Below are 13212 nucleotides of genomic sequence, written 5' to 3' on the forward strand. Positions count from 1 at the left end.
CACACACACACACACACACACACACACACACACACACACACACCCCTGCTGTCTTAATTATAACCTGTGATATACATGTCATTAAAAGGCCCATCAGTGGTAATTAACCCTGCAGGATGGAATGGTAGAGCACAGGAGAGGCAATTAGTACAGGTAATCTCTGTCCTCTCATTACCTGAGTACTAAGAAAGTACTTATAAGCCCCCCGGGGGGGGGGTGCTGTTAGTAGCCTCGTTTACTCTCATACAGTTTACGACATTATCAGTGTGTAGCTGCATTGTTATTGTCACTGTCATGTTCTGTCACACAGGATGGTGTGTCACTGTCATGTTGTCACACAGGATGGTGTGTCACTGTCATGTTCTGTCACACAGGATGGTGTGTCACTGTCATGTTCTGTCACACAGGATGGTGTGTCACTCATGTTCTGTCACACAGGATGGTGTGTCACTGTCATGTTCTGTCACACAGGATGGTGTGTCACTGTCATGTTCTGTCACACAGGATGGTGTGTCACTGTCATGTTCCCTCACACAGGATGGTGTGTCACTGTCATGTTGTCACACAGGATGGTGTGTCACTGTCATGTTGTCACACAGGATGGTGTGTCACTGTCATGTTCCCTCACATAGGATGGTGTGTCACTGTCATGTTGTCACACAGGATGGTGTGTCACTGTCATGTTCCCTCATAGGATGGTGTGTCACTGTCATGTTGTCACATAGGATGGTGTGTCACTGTCATGTTGTCACACAGGATGGTGTGTCACTGTCATGTTCTGTCACACAGGATGGTGTGTCACTGTCATGTTGTCACACAGGATGGTGTGTCACTGTCATGTTCCCTCACATAGGATGGTGTGTCACTGTCATGTTGTCACACAGGATGGTGTGTCACTGTCATGTTCCCTCATAGGATGGTGTGTCACTGTCATGTTGTCACATAGGATGGTGTGTCACTGTCATGTTGTCACACAGGATGGTGTGTCACTGTCATGTTCTGTCACACAGGATGGTGTGTCACTGTCATGTTCCCTCACATAGGATGGTGTGTCACTGTCATGTTCCCTCACACAGGATGGTGTCACTGTCATGTTCCCTCACATAGGATGGTGTGTCACTGTAATGTTGTCACACAGGATGGTGTGTCACTGTCATGTTCCCTCACATAGGATGGTGTGTCACTGTCATGTTGTCACACAGGATGGTGTGTCACTGTCATGTTCTGTCACACAGGATGGTGTGTCACTGTCATGTTCCCTCACATAGGATGGTGTGTCACTGTCATGTTCTGTCACACAGGATGGTGTGTCACTGTCTTGTTCCCTCACACAGGATGGTATGTCACTGTCATGTTCTGTCACACAGGATGGTGTGTCACTGTCATGTTCCCTCACACAGGATGGTGTGTCACTGTCATGTTCCCTCACAAAGGATGGTGTGTCACTGTCATGTTCTGTCACACAGGATGGTGTGTCACTGTCATGTTCCCTCACATAGGATGGTGTGTCATTGTCATGTTGTCACACAGGATGGTGTGTCACTGTCATGTTCCCTCACATAGGATGGTGTGTCACTGTCATGTTGTCACACAGGATGGTGTGTCACTGTCATGTTGTCACACAGGATGGTGTGTCACTGTCATGTTCCCTCACATAGGATGGTGTGTCACTGTCATGTTGTCACACAGGATGGTGTGTCACTGTCATGTTCCCTCACATAGGATGGTGTGTCACTGTCATGTCACACAGGATGGTGTGTCACTGTCATGTTCCCTCACATAGGATGGTGTGTCACTGTCATGTTGTCACACAGGATGGTGTGTCACTGTCATGTTCCCTCACATAGGATGGTGTGTAACTGTCATGTTGTCACACAGGATGGTGTGTCACTGTCATGTTGTCACACAGGATGGTGTGTCACTGTCATGTTGTCACACAGGATGGTGTGTCACTCATGTTCCCTCACATAGGATGGTGTGTCACTGTCATGTCTCACAGGATGGTGTGTCACTGTCATGTTCCCTCACATAGGATGGTGTGTCACTGTCATGTTGTCACACAGGATGGTATGTCACTGTCATGTTCCCTCACATAGGATGGTGTGTCACTGTCATGTCACACAGGATGGTGTGTCACTGTCATGTTGTCACACAGGATGGTGTGTCACTGTCATGTTGTCACACAGGATGGTGTGTCACTGTCATGTTCCCTCACATAGGATGGTGTGTCACTGTCATGTTGTCACACAGGATGGTGTGTCACTGTCATGTTCCCTCACATAGGATGGTGTGTCACTGTCATGTTGTCACTCAGGATGGTGTGTCACTGTCATGTTGTCACACAGGATGGTGTGTCACTGTCATGTTGTCACACAGGATGGTGTGTCACTGTCATGTTCCCTCACATAGTATGGTGTGTCACTGTCATGTTGTCACACAGGATGGTGTGTCACTGTCATGTTCCCTCACACAGGATGGTGTCACTGTCATGTTCTGTCACACAGGATGGTGTGTCACTGTCATGTTCCCTCACACAGGATCGTATGTCACTGTCATGTTCTGTCACAGGATGGTGTGTCACTGTCATGTTCCCTCACACAGGATGGTGTGTCACTGTCATGTTCTGTCACACAGGATGGTGTGTCACTGTCGTGTTCCCTCACATAGGATGGTGTGCCACTGTCATGTTCTGTCACACAGGATGGTGTGTCACTGTCATGTTCCCTCACACAGGATGGTGTGTCACTGTCATGTTCTGTCACACAGGATGGTGTGTCACTCTCATGTTCCCTCACATAGGATGGTGTGTCATTGTCATGTTGTCACACAGGATGGTGTGTCACTGTCATGTTGTCACACAGGATGGTGTGTCACTGTCATGTTGTCACACAGGATGGTGTGTCACTGTCATGTTCCCTCACATAGGATGGTGTGTCACTGTCATATTGTCACACAGGATGGTGTGTCACTGTCATGTTCCCTCACATAGGATGGTGTGCCACTGTCATGTTCTGTCACACAGGATGGTGTGTCACTGTCATGTTCCCTCACACAGGATGGTGTGTCACTGCCATGTTCTGTCACTGTCATGTTGTCACACAGGATGGTGTGTCACTGTCATGTTCCCTCACATAGGATGGTGTGTCACTGTCATGTTCTGTCACACAGGATGGTGTATCACTGTCATGTTCCCTCACATAGGATGGTGTGTCACTGTCATGTTCTGTCACACAGGATGGTGTGTCACTGTCATGTTCCCTCACACAGGATGGTGTGTCACTGTCATGTTCTGTCACACAGGATGGTGTGTCACTGTCATGTTCTGTCACACAGGATGGTGTGTCACTGTCATGTTCTGTCACACAGGATGGTGTGTCACTGTCATGTTCCCTCACACAGGATGGTGTGTCACTGTCATGTTCTGTCACACAGGATGGTGTGTCACTGTCATGTTCCCTCACACAGGATGGTGTGTCACTGTCATGTTCCCTCACACTGGATGGTGTGTCACTGTCATGTTCTGTCACACAGGATGGCGTGTCACTGTCATGTTTTCACACAGGATGGTGTGTCACTGTCATGTTCCCTCACACAGGATGGTGTGTCACTGTCATGTTCTGTCACAGGATGGTGTGTCACTGTCATGTTCTGTCACACAGGATGGTGTGTCACTGTCATGTTCCCTCACACAGGATGGTGTGTCACTGTCATGTTCTGTCACACAGGATGGTGTGTCACTGTCATGTTCCCTCACACAGGATGGTGTGTCACTGTCATGTTCTGTCACACAGGATGGTGTGTCACTGTCATGTTCCCTCACACAGGATGGTGTGTCACTGTCATGTTCTGTCACACAGGATGGTGTGTCACTGTCATGTTCCCTCACACAGGATGGTGTGTCACTGTCATGTTCCCTCACACAGGATGGTGTGTCACTGTCATGTACCATCACACATCTCATACCTCAGCTGTCAGATCAGCCTGAGAGAGGTAGTAGGGCAGTTGTCTGCCGTCCTGGCTTTCTTTTTTGGGTAAGGATGGGCATGTCTCCTTGCCCCCGGTACCTTCGTGTCTTCCAGGTACCTGGGCTTCCACCAGGTACCCTGGGTGTCTGCCAGGTGTAGTAACACGCCTACGTCTCACATTTTTATACAGAAGGCCTGGGAGATAACTCTTAAGTCGTATTAAAAGGCTTCCAGTGTTCAGTGAAAGGTACTGACTGGCTTCGGGCAGTAGGTGACTTGGACTTACCTAGCATGGGCCATTAGGTACCTTGGACTGGCCTAGCATGGGGCATTAGGTGACTTGGACCGGCCTAGCATGGGTCAGTAGGCCTTCTGCAGTGCTCTTCTCTTATGTTATGACTCGTAAATGTGTTTGGTTATATGAATGTTATCTTTATCCTGTATGCTTTATCTTCCTTATCTTTATTCACCTCTCTCTCTCTCTCTCTCTCTCTCTCTCTCTCTCTCTCTCTCTCTCTCTCTCTCTCTCTCTCTCTCTCTCTCTCTCGTATTGAGGTCACTGTCACGGTTCCTCTTTTCTCACTGCATTATGGAGAAGGTACGACCCTTTGTGCAGTGACCTTTCCTAGGTACCTTGCTTGACCCCTAGCTACAGTGTTGTACCTTGCTTGACCCCTAGCTACAGTGTTGTACCTTGCTTGACCCCTAGCTACAGTGTTGTACCTTGTTTGACCCCTAGCTACAGTGTTGTGCCTTGCTTGACCCCTAGCACTGTTGTACCTTGCTTGACCCCTAGCACTGTTGTACCTTGCTTGACCCCTAGCACTGTTGTACCTTGCTTGACCCCTAGCACTGTTGTACCTTGCTTGATCCCTAGCACTGTTGTACCTTATTTGACCCCTAGCACTGTTGTACCTTGCTTGACCCCTAGCACTGTTGTACCTTGCTTGACCCCTAGCACTGTTATACCTTACTTGACCCCTAGCACTGTTGTACCTTGCTTGACTCCTAGCACTGTTATACCTTACTTGACCCCTAGCACTGTTGTACCTTGCTTGACTCCTAGCACTGTTATACCTTACTTGACCTCTAGCACTGTTGCTATGTCAGTACACCTGACAGGTGGTCACAGGTGGTGATGGTGGTGTCAGTACCGCTCACAGCTGGCCTCCAGGCTAGTAAATTACCACCTGTACGTCTCTCTTACCTTCCTGACCTCTTATTGGTGGGAGACGAGGGAGGGGGTGAGGGAAAGTAGGAGGGGAGGATGAAATGAAAGAGGTAAAAGAGAGTATTATGATTCGATAGATATACGGCAGTAGCTGATAGTTCCATCACTTTCCTCTATCAGCAGTACTGTACTTTCTCCATCACTGGTGACCAGGTGTTGTGGGCGTGGTGACCAGGTGTTGTGGGCGTGGTGACCAGGTGTTGTGGGCGTGGTGACCAGGTGTTGTGGGTGTTGTGACCAGGTGTTGTGGGTGTTGTGACCAGGTGTTGTGGGTGTTGTGACCAGGTGTTGTGACCAGGTGTTGTGGGCGTTGTGACCAGGTGTTGTGGGCCTGGTCATCATTCTGATACCTCACCCCATGCCGGCCCACCACACCTGCCACTGCACAGTGGGTGCATGTGTCGAGTGGAGTTTCACAGGGGTCAGTCCTAGGTCCGGTTCGGTTTCTTGTATATGTGAATGATATGACGGAAGGGATAGCCAGATGTGTCCCTCTTCGCAGACGATGTGAAACTAATGATGAGAATATAAACCGAAGATGATTAGGTAAACCTACAAGGAGAACTGGACAGGCTGTAAGCCTGGTCCCACAAATAGCTGCTGAACTTAACACCAGCAAGTGCAAAGTTATGGACTTGGGGAAGGACAAAGAAGACCGCAGACGGAGTACAACCTAAGAGGTCAGAGGCTGCAAAACTTACTTAAGGAAAAGGATCTCGGGGTAAGCATCATACCGAGCACATCTCCTGAGGCGCAAAAAGAGATGTTAGGAAGTATTTCTTTAGTCATAGAGTTGTCAGGAAGTGGAATATTCTGGCAAGCGATGTAGTGGAGGCAGGAACCATACATAGTTTTAAGACGAGGTATGATAAAGTTCATGAAACAGGGGGGGAGAGGACCCAGTAGTGATCAGTGAAGAGGCGGGGCCAGGAGCTATGTATCGACCCCTGCAACCACAAATAGGTGAGTGTACACACACTGTTAACGAGGACACCACATATAAGGCAACATAGAACATAACAGTGGCAGGGAGAAATTTCTAAATGGCTATTAGAACTTTCTAAATGGCTATTAGAACTTTCTAAATGTTATTCGAACTTTCTAAATGGCTATTAGAACTTTCTAAATGTTATTAGAACTTTCTAAGTGGCCATTAGAACTTTCTAAATGTTATTAGAACTTTCTAAATGGCTATTAGAACTTTCTAAATGTTATTAGAACTTTCTAAATGGCTATTAGAACTTTCTAAATGTTATTCGAACTTTCTAAATGGCTATTAGAACTTTCTAAATGTTATTAGAACTTTCTAAATGGCTATTAGAACTTTCTAAATGGCTATTAGAACTTTCTAAATGATATTAAAACTTTCTAAATGGCTATTAGAACTTTCTAAATGTTATTAGAACTTTTAAAATGGCTATTAGAGCTTTCTAAATGGCTATTAGAACTTTCTAAATGTTATTAGAACTTTCTAAATGGCTATTAGAACTTTCTAAATGTTATTAGAACTTTCTAAATGGCTATTAGAACTTTCTAAATGTTATTAGAACTTTCTGAATGGCTATTAGAACTTTCTAAATGGCTATTAGAACTTTCTAAATGGCTATTAGAACTTTCTAAATGGCTATTAGAACTTTCTAAATGGCTATTAGAACTTTCTAAATGGCTATTAGAACTTCTAAATGGCTATTAGAACTTTCTAAATGGCTATTAGAACTTTCTAAATGGCTATTATAACTTCTAAATGGCTATTAAAACTTTCTAAATGGCTATTAGAACTTTCTAAATGGCTATCAGAACTTCTAAATGGCTATTAGAACTTTCTAAATGGCTATTATAACTTCTAAATGTTATTAAAACTTTCTAAATGGGTATTAGAACTTTCTAAATGTTATTAGAACTTTCTAAATGGCTATTAGAACTTTCTAAATGTTATTAGAACTTTCTAAATGGCTATTAGAACTTTCTAAATGTTATTAGAACTTTCTAAATGGCTATTAGAACTTTCTAAATGGCTATTGGAACTTTCTAAATGGCTATTAGAACTTTCTGAATGGCTATTAGAACTTTCTAAATGGCTATTAGAATTTTCTAATTGGCTATTAGAACTTTCTAAATGGCTATTAGAACTTTCTGAATGGCTATTAGAACTTTCTAAATGGTTATTAGAACTTTCTGAATGGCTATTAGAACTTTCTAAATGGTTATTAGAGCTTTGTAAATGGCTATTAGAACTTTATAAATGGTTATTAGAACTTTCTAAATGGTTATTAAAACTTTCTAAATGGTTATTAGAACTTTCTAAATGGTTATTAGAACTTTCTAAATGGCTATTAGAACTTTCTAAATGGTTATTAGAACTTTCTAAATGGTTATTAGAACTTTCTAAATGGTTATTAGAACTTTCTAAATGGTTATTAGAACTTTCTAAATGGTTATTAGAACTTTCTAAATGGTTATTAGAACTTTCTGAATGGCTATTAGAACTTTGTAAATGTCTATTAGAACTTTGTAAATGGTTATTAGAACTTTCTAAATGGTTACTAGAACTTTCTAAATGGTTATTAGAACTTTGTAAATGGTTATTAGAACTTTCTAAATGGTTATTAGAACTTTGTAAATGGCTATTAGAACTTTCTAAATGGTTATTAGAACTTTGTAAATGGTTATTAGAACTTTCTAAATGGTTATTAGAACTTTGTAAATGGCTATTAGAACTTTCTGAATGGCTATTAGAACTTTCTAAATGGTTATTAGAACTTTCTAAATGGTTATTAGAACTTTCTAAATGGCTATTAGAACTTTCTAAATGGTTATTAGAACTTTGTAAATGGTTATTAGAACTTTCTAGATGGTTATTAGAACTTTGTAAATGGCTATTAGAACTTTCTGAATGATTATTAGAACTTTCTAAATGGTTATTAGAACTTTCTAAATGGTTATTAGAACTTTGTAAATGACTATTATAACTTTCTGAATGGCTTTTAGAACTTTCTAAAAGCTATTAGAACTTTTTAAATTTTCATCGCATTCTGTCTCTCTCTGTCTCTCTGTCTCTCTCCCTCTGTCTCTCTCCCTCTGTCTGTTTCTCTCCCTCTGTTTCTCTCCCTCTGTCTGTCTCTCTCTCTGTCTGTCTGTCTGTCTCTCTCTCTCTCTCTCTCTCTCTCTCTCTCTCTCTCTCTCTCTCTCTCTCTCTCTCTCTCTCTCTCTCTCTCTCTCTCTCTCTCTCTCTCTCTCTCATCCCTTCACTTCATTTCCAGTTAATTATCGGATTTGTTGAATGTTAATTAGCAGACTGTAAATTCCGGCAGAGATCGAAATTAACGATGAAATTATACCAGACTTACTACACTGTTTGTGTTAGTTATATGCATGAACATTGGTAGTGGTGGCTGCAGTAGTAGTGGTAGTAATAATAATATTTATTTCTACGAGTTGACATCAGTGATACACTACTATACAGAAAGCACCTTGTTATGCTGAGCATTTCTGGCAAATTAGGTTAATTTTTGTCCCCAGGATGCGACCCACACCAGTCGACTAACACCTGGGCACCAGTTTTACTGGTAAGTTAACATGGACAGCAGGTGTCTTAAGGAAACACGTCCTAATGTTTGCACCTGTATCGGGGATCGAACCCAGGACCTCAATGTTTGAGGTGAGTGTGCTACCAACCTAGCTACAAGAGGTTGTTGTGTTGGAGTCACTCTTCATAGTCACTAGTCGTGTGTTTCTGTCTTATAAATGATTTATTGTCCTTGACTTGAGGTCAGACCTACACTGGCAGTATACTGATCGCTGTCAACCCGTACAAGGAACTGGAGATCTACGGCCCCGTGAGTACTGTGTATCTTCTTATAGACTGCATATATATATATATATATATATATATATATATATATATATATATATATATATATATATATATATATATATATATATATATATATATATATATATATATATATACACTGAGAGGTGTATTTCTTTCAGCTTGTCTATGCTGAGAATACTTTAATCCCTATTTTAGGGATTAAATTATTCTTGTTTGGTGGTGTAAAGGTTATGTACAGTTTTGATCTTAGTGTAGTTAATAGCCTTAAACCCCATTAATTATCATCGTAGAGCTGCCATGCATGTAAGTGTAGAGCAAAAGTTCTAATAATAGATAAAATACCCTAAGACAAAATCCTTTGGACAAAAGCCCCTGATAATAAACAACTGCAGACAGACGTCCCCAGCCTGTCATAATTGGAGGATTTTGTCTTTTCTTGCACTTTAAATGGGGTGGCCACTTTTGTATTAATAATTGTATTAACGGTCTCCACGTATTTAACAGGAAGCAGTATTGAGATATCAGAAGAAGAAGCTGTTAGAGGAGGAGCCGCATGTGTTCGCTATATCAGAGTCATCATTCGTGGCCCTGCAGCGCCTGGACAAGAACCAGTCATGTGTCATATCTGGGGAGTCAGGTGCTGGCAAGACAGAGACAACCAAGTTCATCCTTCAGTACCTGTGTTCAGTCACCTCTGGTGTCTCCACCTGGGTAGAACAACAGATTATTGAAGCTAACACTATCCTTGAAGCATTTGGTAAGATCAAATAATAGTTAATATACTTAATTAACAAGTAGTATGTGTGAGAGGGTTTGGGTATTTTCTGTTTGGAGGGACATTTAAACTGTTGTATCTGGTCGCCTCTGGCAAGACATTGATGGTGTGAATGATGGTGGAAGTGTCTCGTTTTCAAAACACTTTGTATTAAAAGTGTTTTGTATTAAATTCAGATACAAATTATTTTTTTATTAACACACTGGCCGGTTCCCACCAAGGCAGGGTGGCCCAAAAAAACTTTCACCATCATTTACTCCATCACTGTCTTCCCAGAAAGGTGCTTTACATTACAGTTTTTAAACTGCAACATTAACACCCCTCCTTCAGCATAGTACAATGTTCTTATAGACTTTAGTGACATTTAGGTGTTCATGCAGAAAGTCCCTAATGCAGAGCACTTCGGGCAGTACAGTACAAGTGATTACATGTTTTGAAAAATGTATCGACTAATGGCATGACATTTCCTCAGGTAACGCAAAAACGGTACGAAATGATAACTCTAGTCGATTTGGGAAATTCATGCAGGTGTGCTTTGATTCCTCATGGCACATAAAAGGATGTGTGATGCAAGATTACCTTTTAGAGCAGTCACGCATTACCTTCCAGGGACCACAAGAGAGGAACTACCATGTATTGTACCAGCTGGTTGCTGCTGCGCAGGTGGGAGGCCTTTTAATGGTGTTTCTTTACATCAGTGTCCCTTCAAGGGATGGAAGGGTGACATGATCCTGGTGAAGGGCTCTTGATACACAGCTCCTTCCTTGAATTAAATCAAATTACCTCCCATTTCCTATATGGGCAGAGTGCTTTGTCATGAATATAATAGTTTACCTCAGTGTCTTACAAACATCGTTCTTTGTAAATATTCCTTCACTTATATTGAAACTGTAGATCAATGAATTTTATATTAATGCTCAGTCTGATGTCCACCTATATGAAGTGCATTGCTGTTTTTTATGCACACTTTATCTGTAAACTGCCTTACCCTCATGCAAATTAATTTGCTTAATCTTTCCATTTTTTTCCACTTGTATATCCTTCACCCAGTAGTTCATTTTCTACTGAATTCCTGAAAGATTGTAATGCTTTATTTTTGTAAATGTTTACTTGTAATGGAGCCTCCTATACCTTGATTTTTGCCATTGTTATGTCCGCAGCTGGCCATTAATTTGCATAAGCTGTATCATGTACTTATAGAAATAAAGATAATTACGTATTATTATTGTTATTAACATCTGTATATCTTTGTAGAACAACAAGGAACTTGCAGACCAGTTTCACCTCCAACCTGCCAAGTTCTACACGTACCTGAACCAATCTGGCTGCATTACTATAGATGGGGTAGATGACGTGCGCAAGTTCGATAATCTACGCTTGGCTTTCAATGTTTTGCACGTACCGCCAGAAATCTGTGATGGGATATATGGAACCCTTGCGGCCATCCTCTGGCTTGGCAACTTTGAGGTGAGTTTCTACATTATAGAATATTTATGTATACTATGAATATAATATCTGAGTTATATTGCTTGTCTTATATAATGTACACAGTATAAGATGAATACAACAGCTAAATTACATTACATGTTAGGCAAATATAAAATTACTTTTCGATAAATTTTATTTGATAATTTTTGTACATTAGTGTATATATGATCAAAGGTAAATGTAAATTAATTTGCTATATAATATACTGTACCTAATTTTATGCTTATTGGGTAAGAGAGAGATGTATTCATATTCAAATAGTTTATTTGGACATAATACATAGTTGTACAAGGAATTATAGTAGTTGGGTGTACATGCCAAAAGCCCCTTGTATGCAGAGCATTATGGGCAGGCTTAAAATTAACTTAAAATTAACAAGCAATGAAAGGTTCAGTGTTAAAAATTACCGTAAACAATTTACAATATGAAGTACAATTGAATATTTGAAACAATGAAATTTGAACATTTCGATATTGAAGCATTATAGTTGTACAAATTTGTCACATTACAATGTATAACAAACAAGATGATCGATTTACTATATGTTGTCATGAAGTTGTAAGATTTAAGTAATTGGGAGAATTATTGGTAATGTTAAATACTGAGTGGTAATTATTTAGTCCTGGGCGAGTAAGTGGTTTTTTAGAAGAGTCTTAAATTGATTTTCAGGCCTGGTTACTTTAGTATGTTCTGGTAATGAATTCCAGATTTTGGGGCACTTTATGTACCTAGAGTTTTTACACAGTGTGATATGGACACGGGGAGCATCAAAAAGAGATCTGTGTCTTGTGTTATGGTTGTGTGTCCTGTTAAGGTTGATGAGGAGAAGTTTGAGTGGAGGGTTTATGTTTGCGTGTATTGTTCTATGTATATAGTAGGCACATGAATAAATGTGGATGTTCTTTATGGTGAACAAATTTAGACTTTTGAATAGAGGTGGAGTATGCTGTCGCGGGTGGGAATTTGTTATCATTCTGAATGACATATGCTTAGTTCATGATGTAAATAGCTTAGAAACCAACTAGTTGAAGAATGAGACATTTGTGCAACATTGGGCAGTCATTATTGTGGACATGGTTCTGCAATAAAGATTCCCAAATGTTGCATAAGTGTCTCATTCTTCACAGGCTTAGTACGGTATACTGTACAATCCATGAATCTGAGTAGGAGTTTGAGGTATAGATTGATGCTATACAGTATACTGCATATATATTTTTTTTTTTTATCTTGCAGTTTGCAGATATTGATGGGGAAAAGTGTGAGTTGACAGACAATGACAAAGAGGTGCTAACTATAGTGTCGGAGCTGCTGGGACTGACAGAGGACGATCTTCTTGGTATTGTGCTTCAGAGGCAGATAAATATCAGAGGAAACATAACTCACATCCCACTCAAACATGCTGAAGCCAGGGAAAACAGACATGCTATGGCAAAAGCACTTTACTCTCGCACATTTGCATGGCTGGTGGACCATATCAACAAATGTACCAACCCAGGCCAGGACCAAACTAGGTGATCTTTTCGTTTCTTAAATATTTACACATTCATAGACAGAAAAGTAACTTAGTAATCAGTGACATGTATAAGCTATCATGCATGGCCATATCTGAGGTTTGTAATGAATAAAGTAACTTACAAAACACTGATTTATTATATATGCATGTATAGATATCAGCATGTTGCCACATCTTGGGACTATTCTAATACAGTGGACCCCCGCATAGCGATTACCTCCGAATGCGACCAATTATGTAAGTGTATTTATGTAAGTGCGTTTGTACGTGTATGTTTGGGGGTCTGAAATGGACTAATCTACTTCACAATATTCCTTATGGGAATAAATTCGGTCAGTACTGGCACCTGAACATACTTATGGAGTGAAAAAATATCGTTAACCGGGGGTCCACTGTAATTTTTTG

The 13212-nt window shown here is 41.0% G+C and overlaps 1 protein-coding gene across 2 annotated transcripts in view; it reads left to right on the forward strand.

The window, feature by feature from the left end:
* Positions 1–13212, forward strand: part of Myo81F (Myosin 81F) — a 243317-nt gene that overhangs the window by 167696 nt on the left and 62409 nt on the right. For both annotated transcript variants that reach the window (XM_070090678.1, XM_070090679.1), the window contains exons 3-7: positions 8970–9032; positions 9536–9788; positions 10279–10469; positions 11061–11273; positions 12528–12805. In XM_070090678.1, the coding sequence (XP_069946779.1) occupies positions 8970–9032; positions 9536–9788; positions 10279–10469; positions 11061–11273; positions 12528–12805 (998 nt within the window). The remainder of the gene's footprint in view (positions 1–8969; positions 9033–9535; positions 9789–10278; positions 10470–11060; positions 11274–12527; positions 12806–13212) is intronic.

Source organism: Cherax quadricarinatus, chromosome 32, assembly GCF_038502225.1.
Source record: "Cherax quadricarinatus isolate ZL_2023a chromosome 32, ASM3850222v1, whole genome shotgun sequence".
Classification (NCBI taxonomy): domain Eukaryota; kingdom Metazoa; phylum Arthropoda; class Malacostraca; order Decapoda; family Parastacidae; genus Cherax; species Cherax quadricarinatus.